The sequence below is a fragment of the Bombyx mori genome, chromosome 7 (genome assembly GCF_030269925.1).
Source record: "Bombyx mori chromosome 7, ASM3026992v2".
Lineage (NCBI taxonomy): Eukaryota > Metazoa > Arthropoda > Insecta > Lepidoptera > Bombycidae > Bombyx > Bombyx mori.
The window spans coordinates 454,686-466,741 of record NC_085113.1 but is presented as its reverse complement, the minus strand read 5'-3'; the positions used below and the strand labels follow the sequence as shown (position 1 = coordinate 466,741).

The 12,056-nt window shown below is 45.4% G+C and overlaps 2 protein-coding genes across 2 annotated transcripts; both read right to left on the bottom strand.

The window, feature by feature from the left end:
• Nucleotides 1–927: 927 nt before the first annotated feature.
• On the bottom strand, nt 928–2,401 carry LOC105842972 (uncharacterized). The gene is made up of 2 exons (XM_012697586.4): nt 2,352–2,401; nt 928–1,962 (listed from the first exon to the last, which is right to left on the bottom strand). The coding sequence occupies exon 2, from the start codon at nt 1,952–1,954 to the stop codon at nt 1,145–1,147; it is 810 nt and encodes a 269-aa protein (XP_012553040.1). The 5' UTR covers nt 1,955–1,962; nt 2,352–2,401; the 3' UTR covers nt 928–1,144.
• Nucleotides 2,402–9,548: 7,147 nt separating this feature from the next.
• On the bottom strand, nt 9,549–10,934 carry LOC101740487 (uncharacterized). Its single transcript, XM_004923219.5, has 2 exons — nt 10,895–10,934; nt 9,549–10,560 (listed from the first exon to the last, which is right to left on the bottom strand). The coding sequence occupies exon 2, from the start codon at nt 10,550–10,552 to the stop codon at nt 9,704–9,706; it is 849 nt and encodes a 282-aa protein (XP_004923276.1). The 5' UTR covers nt 10,553–10,560; nt 10,895–10,934; the 3' UTR covers nt 9,549–9,703.
• Between the last annotated feature and the right edge of the window lie 1,122 nt (nt 10,935–12,056).

The following is a 12,056-nucleotide window of genomic DNA, read 5'->3' as shown; positions in this document are numbered from 1 at the left end:
ACACGCCCTTGTCCATGGACTGCAGTAAGAGCAGCGGCTCTCTTCCTGCGACTATAGGCAAGTAAATAACTAGCAATCAGGTATAGTGAGTACTTCCGTCAACCGGAGAATCTCTGAAATCGTCGCGGCCCAAAGGACATCCGCTGTATTGATATCGACCGTTGCGACTGTGCCGGTACTCCAATCCAACTTTTCTAATGAAATACATGCTTGACACATCTTCACGAACGACTTCCGCGATGAATAGCATCGTGTAAAAACCAAACCCGCAATACTAACTTGTAATTTTCGTATGCGTATAATGCTGGTAGAGCGTCCTGTGAACGGGCATAGGTAGGTAGTAGTAGTAATAGTAGTAATAGTAGTAGTAGTAGTAGTAGTAGGTAGTATGTAGGTATACATGTAGTAACATCAATTGGCGCTTACCGGTACTGGCGGTTAACACAATCAATGTAAAGATATTGGAATTCATGTCGCCTATTCAATAATTTTATTACTTTTTGAAACAACTGTTCGTTCTACATTATGCTCCGTGAGTTCCGTGGGAACCCTTCTAAGCATTTATAAGGGATGACCCTGTCATTTCCGTCCTAGCGCTGTATCTCCCACCCCCGGAAAATGATTCATCATTTTAAAAGGGGCCAGGCCACCACGAGGATCTCTTTTAGAAGTGATTCTGTCACGTTCTATCAAACTTAACAAATGTGCTCTCTGGGTACTTCTCAAAGCTATGGTATTTACTTTTTCTGAGACCCAAGTTCTAAAGTAGACTTTTAGAAAACCCTCGTGATAGGCAGCGCCCAGGCTGTGTCTCCGGCGTTGTTGGTGTCCACGAGCAACGGCAACCACATACATCGAGTGCTCTACTTTATGTTCATAATAATATGCTCTATATGGTCCAGGTAAACAAGAAATAAGACAACAGTCTTCGACAAGAATCATTCATTTCATACAAAAACACGTTATTTCTATAATTAAAATTACTTTTACAGCTTAACCTCGTGTTTGTTATTGTCACTATTAAATTCCCAATTTTTCGAATTCTTTACAGTTTTCGTGGTCATGGCCGACTGCGTCCGACACGGTCAGTCTGTAAAAGTAATTTTAATTATCTCTACAACACGCGAAACCCGAAGATAATACATTATTCCCCTGCTTGGTCCCTCACTTGTAAGAATATAGCTTCGACAGCACGATTTCTTTTCTCATATTCCAACTTCTCTTGGTCGTTGAATACGTATGGTTCGCTGGTCGCGTTGGGATAGATGATGTAGGGCTGTTTTTCGGACATAAACCACGCTCCGTGCTCTATCGTGATCGGAGGCCTAGAGATAAACGCTGAGGTTGGGTTAGTTGGAAGACCTCCGATCTTCTTCGCACCATGCGAAGCGACAACATACGGCTGATTGTTCGCTCCGATGTAGTACAAGTTGTCATCCCAGTCCAGCGCTATTTGCTCAGCATGCTCAGCCTCGTTGACCTTGATCTTCTTGGTGCCTTGCTCGATGACCTTGTAGACGACGTGGTCTTCCGTCAGAATGTACAGGTCGTCGGTGCGGTTCTCTTTTGCGATCCCGATGATGCTGTCACTCAGATTGCCGTACTTCTCAAGCTTCTCTGTGTCGCTATCGTAAGCGTAGATACCGTCCTTATTGCCTAAATAGGTGAACGACTTTGGAAACCAATCCGAGATGGCCATGCCGTCTTCTAAAACTTTTTTTATTTTGCCGTTCTTGTGGGCGTAGATGCCCATGGACTCTTTCTTGTCATTCCTATATACGTAACGCACGATGAACGTTGTGATGTTAAAATCAAGGTTTCCGCTGGAGATGTTGGGATCCAAGCTGCTATTCCCACTGGTGTCAGTGTCGTAATCTTTTTGCGGCAATGAGTGAAAATCAGCCGTCTTCAGGCAGACCAGTAAGCTTGCCAGGCAAACTAACAGCACCCTCATCTTGGAATCTATAATGTCAATAAAAACAGTCTTTAGTACTATAGAGGGGAAGGTGAGCGTCTCGTCAGTCAGACATCACCGGAGCGTCGTTACCCGGATGACACTTGGGAGAAGATCTCGAGTGTGCGCCACTCAGTGTCAACTAATCGACAATGTTATTTGACTGTATCTCTGAACTTGAGACAATCTGGAGTCCTACCCAGCTATTCACAGACGTTAATGTTAAAAATTCATTTAAAACCCTCTACTTTGATACCGTTGGTGGTTAAGACTTTGACCTCATGCCTCAAGGCAGCTTTCCCGCTGTGGTTATGGGCTCAGTTTTCACTTATTATTTCTATCCATCTCAAACATTGACGAACATCTAAATACAGTAAGAATAAGAACAGTGACTTACCGTTTCGAGCAACAGAGCACGACTGACACTTCTGTATTTGTCCAATCTGTATTTATAACCCATAAAAGATGTTTAGAAAAAACAATTGATACCCTTGAGGTCAAATCGTACTTGAAGTACATACTATATCATTCCCGAAACGTGCGCCGCGACTTCGCCCGCGTGAATTTGTAATTCTTCTGAATGAATGCAATTTCCGCAAAGAGCATTGCTTGTGATATTTTCTAGTGTATGAACTAACAGTCCGTGTGGTCCGTTGTCCGTGTGGTGACGGAGTAAGAATACAATGTGTCACTATCCCAGAGAGTGGTAAGAACCAATTAAGGAAATATGTACAAGACGTCAGTGCAAGAGAGGGAAAACTCGAAATTAAACCCTGTACCAACCCGTCTATCCAGCGTGGTACAGTAGGCTAAATACCTCCATCGAAAGTAACAGAGGGACCGGGCCTCTAGTCCCACCGGCCCCGCTATTCCTGGCTACGGTAGCGACCACGGTAACGGCGGGGTAGGGGGTGCTAAGAATCCCTGGCAGAGACCCGGATACCACCCCCGAAAACGACGACCACTGGCCCTGGTTACACAAAACGTGCGCACTCTGAGACTGGACGAGAAGTTCATCGAGCTGGAAGAAGAGACGGACAAACTGCGCTGGGACGTTATTGGTTTATCGGAAATCCGAAAACAGGGAGAGGCTGGAGTATCAATGTCAAATTGGAAATATTCCGTCTGATGAACCTCGCTCTGGCCGCCGAATGCACATATTCAAAACCGTGAGGGCTTTCCACTCGAATTATCGAATCGCTTTGAAGGGCTAGACAGCAAAGCGTCAGTGGAAGATATCAACAGCAGGCTGGTGGAAACTGTCCATACGGTAGGACCTAGATATTGTAAAACCCACCGCAAAAATGGACCTCAAACAGCTCAAGAACAACAAGGCACCGGGCGAGGATGAAATTTGAAACCGGGCGGAACGCCCGTGCTGAAAGTCCTTCAGAAGCTATTTAATTCCTCCTTAATCAAAGGGAAAACGCTAGAGGCATGGAACAGGGGTTTTATTTTTCAAAAAAGGCGACTAAGCCTTATTGAACAACTACAGGCCCAAAACACTGCTGAGCCCTGTCTATAAACTATACTCGAGAGTCATCACGAACCGTCTCGAACGCAGGCTTGATGACTTTAAGCCTATCGAACAAGCCGGTTTCCGCAAAGGGTTTAGCACCATAGACCACTTTCATACGCTGCGGCAGATTATACAAAAGACCGAAGAGTATAATCGGCCACTATGCTTGGCTCTTGTGGATTATGAAAAGGCCTTTGATTCCATCGGAGCTTGGGCAGTCCTTAGATCCGGCGATGCCGTATTGACTATCAGTATGTCGAGGTGCATACCGAGGTGTATATGTGTAGGAAGTACTTGTATAATACCACCACCATGACATCAATATAAACAGCGAAAATATTACACACCTTCGATTCGATGACGATACAGCGGTCATGGCTGAATCGCTGGAAGCTTTGGGGCAGACCTCAATAGAGTTTCCCAACGAGTAGGCCTTAAAATGATATTGATAAAACGAAAATCATGTTCAATGTCCATGTTAAGCCCACTGCAAGTATTGGCAAGCACAATCTGGGACTGCCACCACCAGATGGATCGACGACCTAGTGAGAATCGCTGGGTCACGTTGGATGCTGGTGGCAACGGACCGGCTGCACTGGATATCAGTTGGAGAGGCCTATGTTCAGCAGTGGATAGTGGACAACTGAGATTTTTGAAGTGAAACTTCTTTAGAATCGTTGAGATGTGATTTCTAATTCTATAAAACGAAATGAAACGAAACGAAAAAATAAGTGTGCCCCGATTGGCTTGTCGAAGCGGCTCCGAGCGACGCCGACAAATCACGAAGCGCTCCACACGGTCTCGCCTTCCGTCTAGTTCAGTGTGTTTTTGACGTCCGTGCACGCTGTCGTGGCTCTCGGAGCGCCCTGAGATACTTTTATTTCTATTTAGTTTGTTATCAACAGATGTCGCTGCACGTAAATTAAACAATTCCTGAATCGCGGTGACGAGATGTTACACAGTTGATAGTCGTTCTCGTATTTCTCTTGCTAAATCATACTTCCTGACGGAGGAATACCGTAATCATCCAGGCGGTTCCCCCATAGTGAGTAGCGATGTGAACCGATTACAATTTCTGGCTCCGGTTTATTACCGGTTTTTTTCTCAAAAAACCGGTTTTTTCCTCAAAAAACCGGTTTTTTTAGGTATTTTTAGGTTTTTTCCATAAAGGCTAAATAATAACTAAATAAAACAAATTTACGTGCAAACGAAGAGTTTTCTTCATACCATTATTTGGTTGAGCATTTTTTATATAGGCTTTTAATGATCATATTGAATTTTATATTATCCAATAATAGAAACCTTTTAATTTTTTTAAAAATTTTATGCAAGAAGCATAGTTGGTCCACTGCGTCATCCAGAAGCCTGCTCCTTCTGGATGTTAGCACGTACACCGACGTCGAAAACATACGTTCGGAAGGCACAGAAGTTGTTGGGACTGATAGGTATTTAAAGGCCTTAAATGAGTATTGCTCATCCAAAAAGTGCCAGTAACTTTGGTGTGGTTCCCTGTGGCGGCTTCAGTCTCAATATACATTCGCACTATATTCACTGCGGCCGCCGTGGCGTTCGGAATATCCCGTTTTCGCGAATGCAAAAAATCTAGAATGCTTTTTTTAAAATAGTTTGTGGTTTCTTCTGGCTGTTCCGATGATAAAGCGAGAGTTGAAAATTCTTTAAGAAGATTTCCCAGTTCACGACGCACCATCTCTTTTGTAGACAACACGTGCTCTGGTTGGCGAAAGCCATTTCTGAGTGTTGGGTGCAGATATGTGGATATTTGGGTCACGGTCCTCATTTCGTACGCTAAGAGTCTATCAACCATATTGTGGTTATTGCACTGTAGTTTTTAAATGTAATGCACGGCAATTTGAGTCTAAAAAACACGTTTTTTTTTTAGGTAGCTTGTATATTTGATCTGGTAGCACTGGTGTGAACTGTGAACGTAACGCGTAATTAAAAACCGGTATTCTTAAATAAAAACCGGTGTTTATCGGTATGTGTAAAAACCGGTTTTTCTCCGGTTTTCCGAACCGGTTTACATCCCTAATAGTGAGACTGCTCCACTGCACTACGGAGTGGTTGACCTTTGCGATTATTTTAATTTTTTATAAGTTTCGCTTCTACCGTATGTGCACACACACACACACATTTTTATTTTTTTTGCTTTGATGGTTGGACGAGCTCACGGCCCACCTGGTGTTAAGCCGTTACCGGAGCCCATAGACATCTACAACGTAAATGCCGCCACCTATCTTGAGATACAAGTTCTAAGATTTTAATATAGTTACAACGGCTGCCCCACCCTTCAAACCGAAGCGCGTTACTGCTTCGCGGCAAAAATAGGTAAGGTGATGGTACCTACCCGTGCGGACTCACAAGAGGTCCTACCACCAGTAATTACGCAAATTATAATTTTACGGGTTTATTTTTACTACAGGATGTTATTCCTTCACCGTGGAAGTCAATCTTTTTTTTTCTAGTAGATAATAGGCCCAGTATAGGCCGGATACAAAGTAACCTAAGTTTTAAGGTATGTTATTCGAAGTCATAAGCTATCTTTGTGTTAAATTTCATCCGCTCAATAAAAATAATCTCAGTGGTCCAGTTGCAGGAGAGCGGCCTCTCAAACCTCATCTGTACTTACATATGTATATACTGTTACGCCGGTAAGAGTAACGCCATCTGTTGTCGATTGGCAGAAACGAGTTAATGTGTGTTAATCAAACTCATAAGCTATCTTTGTGTTAAACTTCATCCGTCCATCAAAACCTCTCAGTGGTCCGATTGCCGATGCGTGTTAAGTGGCGGAGGGCGGCCGGCCGCGACCTCTCGTACCTCACATACATATAATATACTAATATATTTACTAGTGCTCACTGGCTCACTGACTGATTCTTCAACTCAGAGCCCCAGTCGCTGGGTCACAAGCGTGAAATTATGACCGGTGAGGTATTGTTTGAGACGCTTTTGTTATCTGTTCCTTACCAGTTGCCAGCAGGGTTCGTCCCCACCATAAGCGTTAAGCCGTTGCCTAGAGCCCTACATCCAGATACAAGACATAAGTGTGTATATCCTTCTACAAAGAAGATAACAAAATAGCCGCAGCCGGCACCCCGGGGCGGGCTTTGCCCTTGTCGGCCCCGACAATAACTTATTATCATTGATTTAGAATTCGGTCTACTGTGTCTTATCATCATGATGACACTCTGACCTTACTCAAGTGTAATCAAAACAATATCCATTTCTAAAACTGTTTGACTTGTTCATGTACTGATTTGTTCACATTCTTTAATCAACGCAAGCGACTTTTGTTAATAATAGCGGTTAAAGTATGAAATTGCAGTTTTATTGTAATAGGTACTTCGAATTGACATAGAACGTTCATGGTTAGAGATTTTTGAAGTACCTACCTATGAGGTTCTTCTTTTAAAAAATGTACAACATTTCGTTAAATTAATTTGAGTTTTGTTTAAGAGCGCAGCGGTGTCTTTTAAAACGTTCAAAAATTCATCCATAGTACCGTCCAACCAGAAAACGGAATAAAATTGTAATATTTATAAATTATTTATAAGTGATTTGTCTTTAAATCACTGGAATGTGGTTTGCTGTTGTTCCCGCTGGCCGGCGTCCATCTTCGATAACTTGTTTGTTCCTAAAATCCGGCTCGAAGGACCATTATGATGGTGTAAATAGGGTTCACTTTGGTTTGCGTACTATCCATAAAGAAAAACTGCGTGTGGTTTCAACGACATTTATTGAGCGACTAACTTAAGTTTTGACAAGTAAAAACGATCGTAATTAGCAAAGAGTATATAACCACTACGTTTTTACCTTGACCTTGCGCCAGGCTGGTAATTAGCAACAACAATAAGCCTTGGAAATTATCGGTCTGTGAGTCCACCATCACGCAGAAGGAGGAGGTGGAACGGAAAAGGAAGAGCTCTTCTTCCCTCTCGGCGCCGTGCCGCCGCCACTAAGCCGGGGGCCGGAGGATGACGTTTGTCCAGCTCAGGCCCTTATGAGGAGGCAGTCTACTCCTGGTGATGGTCACGGGGTGACCTAAGGGGGTTGAGGCTGCGCCGCACGCTATCGTCACTCTAGCGCTCTGACACCAGAAGGACGGGACGACACGTCGGTGGCTGCGGAACGTCATTGGTAGTCGACTATCGCCTCGACGATCCGTCGGTCGGGCGTCCTCGGGGTGGCGCGCATGTCTGATTGTAGTGTTGCCCGCGGGAACCCCCCTTCTCTGACCGGGTTCTGACCACGGACGGAGATCGGACGTCGGGTGTAAGAGTGCAGGGGCGCTTAGTGCATATTAATGCAGGCGTTCCACAAGGTTCGGTGCTCTTCCCCACACTTTTCATCCTGTATATCAATGATATGCTGTCTATTGATAGCATGCATTGATGTGCGGTTGACAGTACATGCGCGATATATCGGCCATCAAAGTGGAGAACTCTTTGAAGACACAAGTTTGCGCGTTCACTGCAAAGAAGGACCCCTTTGTCATGGCGCCACAATTCCAAGGAGTATCCCTGCAACCTTCCGAGAGAATCAAGATACTACATTTCGAGCGGTGTCCAATTTCAGAGTAATTTCTACTACTACTACTACTAATACTACTACTCCATACAGAAGCTCTTTTGCCACATACCATTCGCCTTTGGATGAGCTCCCCTCCACGGCGTTTCCCGAGCACTAGGACATGTCCTTCTTCAAACGAGGCTTGTAAAGAGTACTTAACGGTATACAGCGCCTTGGCGCTACTTCTAGCATTTCTGAAGTCCATGGGCGACGGTAAACACCCACCATCAGATGGGCCGTAAGCTCGTCTGCCTACAAGGGCAATAAAAAAACTGTTCCGTGTGTTCTGTTGGGACTCTTCTAACACTTGGAGGGGATGACTCTGTCATTTCCGTCCTAGCGCTGTATCTAGGCCTAGGAAAATGGTTCATCATTTGAAAAGGAGCGCACCACGACGATCTCTTCTAGAAGTAATTCTGTCACGTTTTATCAAGCTGAGCAAATGCGCTCTCTAAATACTTCTTCAGAGCTATAGGATTTACTTTTTCTAATGTGATCCCAGGTCTAAAGTAGACTTTTATTGGACCCTCGTGGTTTTTTTTATTGCCCTTGTAAGCAGACAAGCATATGGCCCATCTGATGTTGAGCAGCTACCGTCGCCCATGGATTTCAGCAATGCTAGGGGCAGAGTTAAGCCGCAGGCTACCGCTGGTGGGCAGCGCCCAGGCTGTTTCCCCGACGTTGTTGGTGTCGGTGTTGTTAATCACGAACAATGGCAACCACATACATCGGATGCTCTACTTTATGCTCGTAACAATATGCCCTATATGGTCCGCTGGAGTCATGGTCCAGACGGCTGGCTGATCCTTCGGCTGGTCGTAGGACCGTCGAGGCGATTCGCCCGGTCCTTGTGGATTGGGTGAATCGTGACAGAGGACGCCTCACTTTCCGGCTCACGCAGGTGCTCACTGGGCATGGTTGCTTCAGTGAGTTCCTGCACCGGATCAGAGCCGAGCCGACGGCAGAGTGCCACCATTGTGATTGCGACTTGGACACGGCAGAGCATACGCTCGTCGCCTGCCCCGCATGGGAGGGGTGGCGCCGTGTCCTCGTCGCAAAAGTAGGAAACGACTTGTCGTTGCCGAGTGTTGTGGCATCGATGCTCGGCGACGACGAGTCGTGGAAGGCGATGCTCGACTTCTGCTCACTCTAACCGGCGCCATCTAGGCGGGCTTCGGATAGCCTGCCGACCGAGAGGACTGGTGGTCGTGGCGCCGACGACCGCCGGTCCGGCGTCCCGAGGGGGAGGGTGATGGGAGAGATGTGCTCCGCACTAAACGCTTCACTTTCCCCCGTTTGCCTCTTCACGAGTTCTGTCTCATGCGAGGTTTGGACGTTGGTTGTTGAGCGACAGGGGGTTTTAGTCATTTCGACTCTGACATGCTCCGCCCTCTATCCCCAGTGGAGGGCGGAAGTCCGGCGATTTTCTCCTGACAAAAAAAAAAAAAAAAATGGTCCAGATAAACAAGAAATAAAACAACACCATTCCACAAGATTCGTTCATTTCAATCAAAAATACGTTAATTCTATAATTAAAATTACTTTTACAGCTTAACCTCGGGTTGACTGCGTCCGACACGGTCAGTCTGTAAAAGTCATTTTAATTATCTCCATAACACGTGAAATCAGAACATAATACTTTATTTCTCTGTTTGATTCCTCATCTGTAAGAAAATAACTTGAAGATCACGATTTCTTTTCTCATATTCCAACTTCTCTTGGTCGCTGAACACGAATGGTTCGCTGGTCGCGTTGGGATAGATGACGTATGGCTGTTGTCCGGACATAAGCCACGCTCCGTGCTCTATCTTGATCGGAGCCCTAGAGATTACCGCTGAGGTTGAGTTAGCTGGAAGACCTTCGATCTTCTTCGCACCGTCCGAAGCGACAACATACGGTTGATTGTTCGCTCCGATGTAGTACAAGTTGTCATCCCAGTCCAGCGCTATTTGCTCAGCATGCTCAGCCTCGTTGACCTTGATCTTCTTGGTACCTTCCTCGATGACCTTGTAGACGACGTGGTCTTCCGTCAGAATGTACAGGTCGTCGGTGCAGTTCTCTTTTACGATCCCGATGATGCTATCACTCAGATTGCCGTACTTCTCAAGCTTCTCTGTTTCGGTGTCGTAAACGTAGATACCGTCTTTATGGCCCAAATAGGCGCGCGACTTCGAAGGCCAAACAGAGACGGCCCTGCCGCCTTCCAATATTTTCTTCACTTTGCCGTTCTTGTGGGCGTATATACCCTTGTACTCTTTCTTGTCAACCGTAGTTACGTAACGCACAATGAATGTTGTGGTGTTAGAATCAAGGTTTCTGATGGAGTTGTTGGGGACCGAGCTGCTATTATTTCCGCTGGTGTCATTCAATGGATTGGTAATGTAATGTTTGCTGGAATCAGTTTCGTAATCCTTATGCGGCAATGAGTGAGAATCAGCCGTCTTCAGGCAAACCAGTAAACCTGCCAGGCAAACTAACAGCACCCTCATCTTGGAAACTGTAATGTCAATAAAAAGAGTCTTTAGTACTATAAAGGGGAAGGTGAGCGTCACGTCAGTCAGACATCACGCGGGGACTGGAGCGTCCCCCTGGTCCCTGTGCCCCACTCGCTGACAGCTAATCGAAAATATTATTTGACTGTATCTCTGAACTTGACACGAACTGGAGTCCTACGCAGTTGTTCGCGGACGTTAATGTTAAAATTTCATTTAAAACCTCTGTCAAAGCAATTTTCCCGCTGTAGTCATGGGCTCAGTTTTCGCGTATCCTTTGCATCCATCTCTAGCATTGACGAACATCTAAATACAGTGAGAATAAGAACAATGACTTACCGTTTCGAGCAACAGAACACGACTGAGACTTCTGTATATGTCCGATCTGTATTTATGAAACATAAAAGATGCTTAGAAAAACAACAGATACCCTTGAGGTCAAGTACATGTATCATTCACGAGACGTGCGCCGCGACTTCGCCCACTTTGATTTTAATAAAGTACCTAGATAACAGGCTCAGTATGGGCCGAGTGATTCCATTTATCATGATAAAAAGTAACCTAACTGTTAATGTATGTTAATCCAAGTCATAAGCTATTTTTGTGTTCAATTTTATCCATTCATTAAATCAACTCAGGGGTCCAGTTGCTGAAGGGTGGCCAGCCGCGACCTCTAACATCTCAACTGTACCTACATATACTTATACTATTTACTCGTCCTCAGTGACTCACAGATTGATTCCTCAACTCAGAGCCCCAGCCAATGAGTCATAAGCTTAAAATGTTTGTTTGAGACGCTTTTGTCACCTCTTCCTTACCAGTTGCGAGCAGGGTTCGTCCCTACCACAAATATGAAGCCGCTGTCTAGAGCTCTACAGCCCGGTAAAAGGCACCAGTGTAATAGTTCCCTCAGCTTGAATTGAGTCCGGTATACCCCAGCGCCATGACATAATATATATTTGAACGCCGCGGAGGAGCTATGGGACAAACTGGAAAGATTACAAAATCTATGCATGTCGGCGCGCGACCGTCCGATTAGTCTCCTCCCGACGATAGGAAAAATTTACGAACGGCTCCTTAGGAAACGCCTCTGGGATTTTGTTACCGCGAACAAAATTCTCATAGACGAACAGTTCGGATTCCGCTCTAAACACTCGTGCGTACAACAAGTGCACCGCCTCACGGAGCACATCCTGATAGGACTAAATAGGCGTAAACAAATCCCGACCGGCGCCCTCTTCTTCGACATCGCGAAGGCGTTCGACAAAGTCTGGCACAACGGTTTAATTTACAAACTGTACAACATGGGAGTGCCAGACAGACTCGTGCTCATCATACGAGACTTCTTGTCGAACCGTTCGTTTCGATATCGAGTAGAGGGAACTCGTTCTCGTCCCCGTCAACTGACTGCCGGAGTCCCGCAAGGCTCCGCGCTCTCCCCGTTATTATTTAGTTTGTATATCAATGATATACCCCGGTCTCCGGAGACCCATCTAGCGCT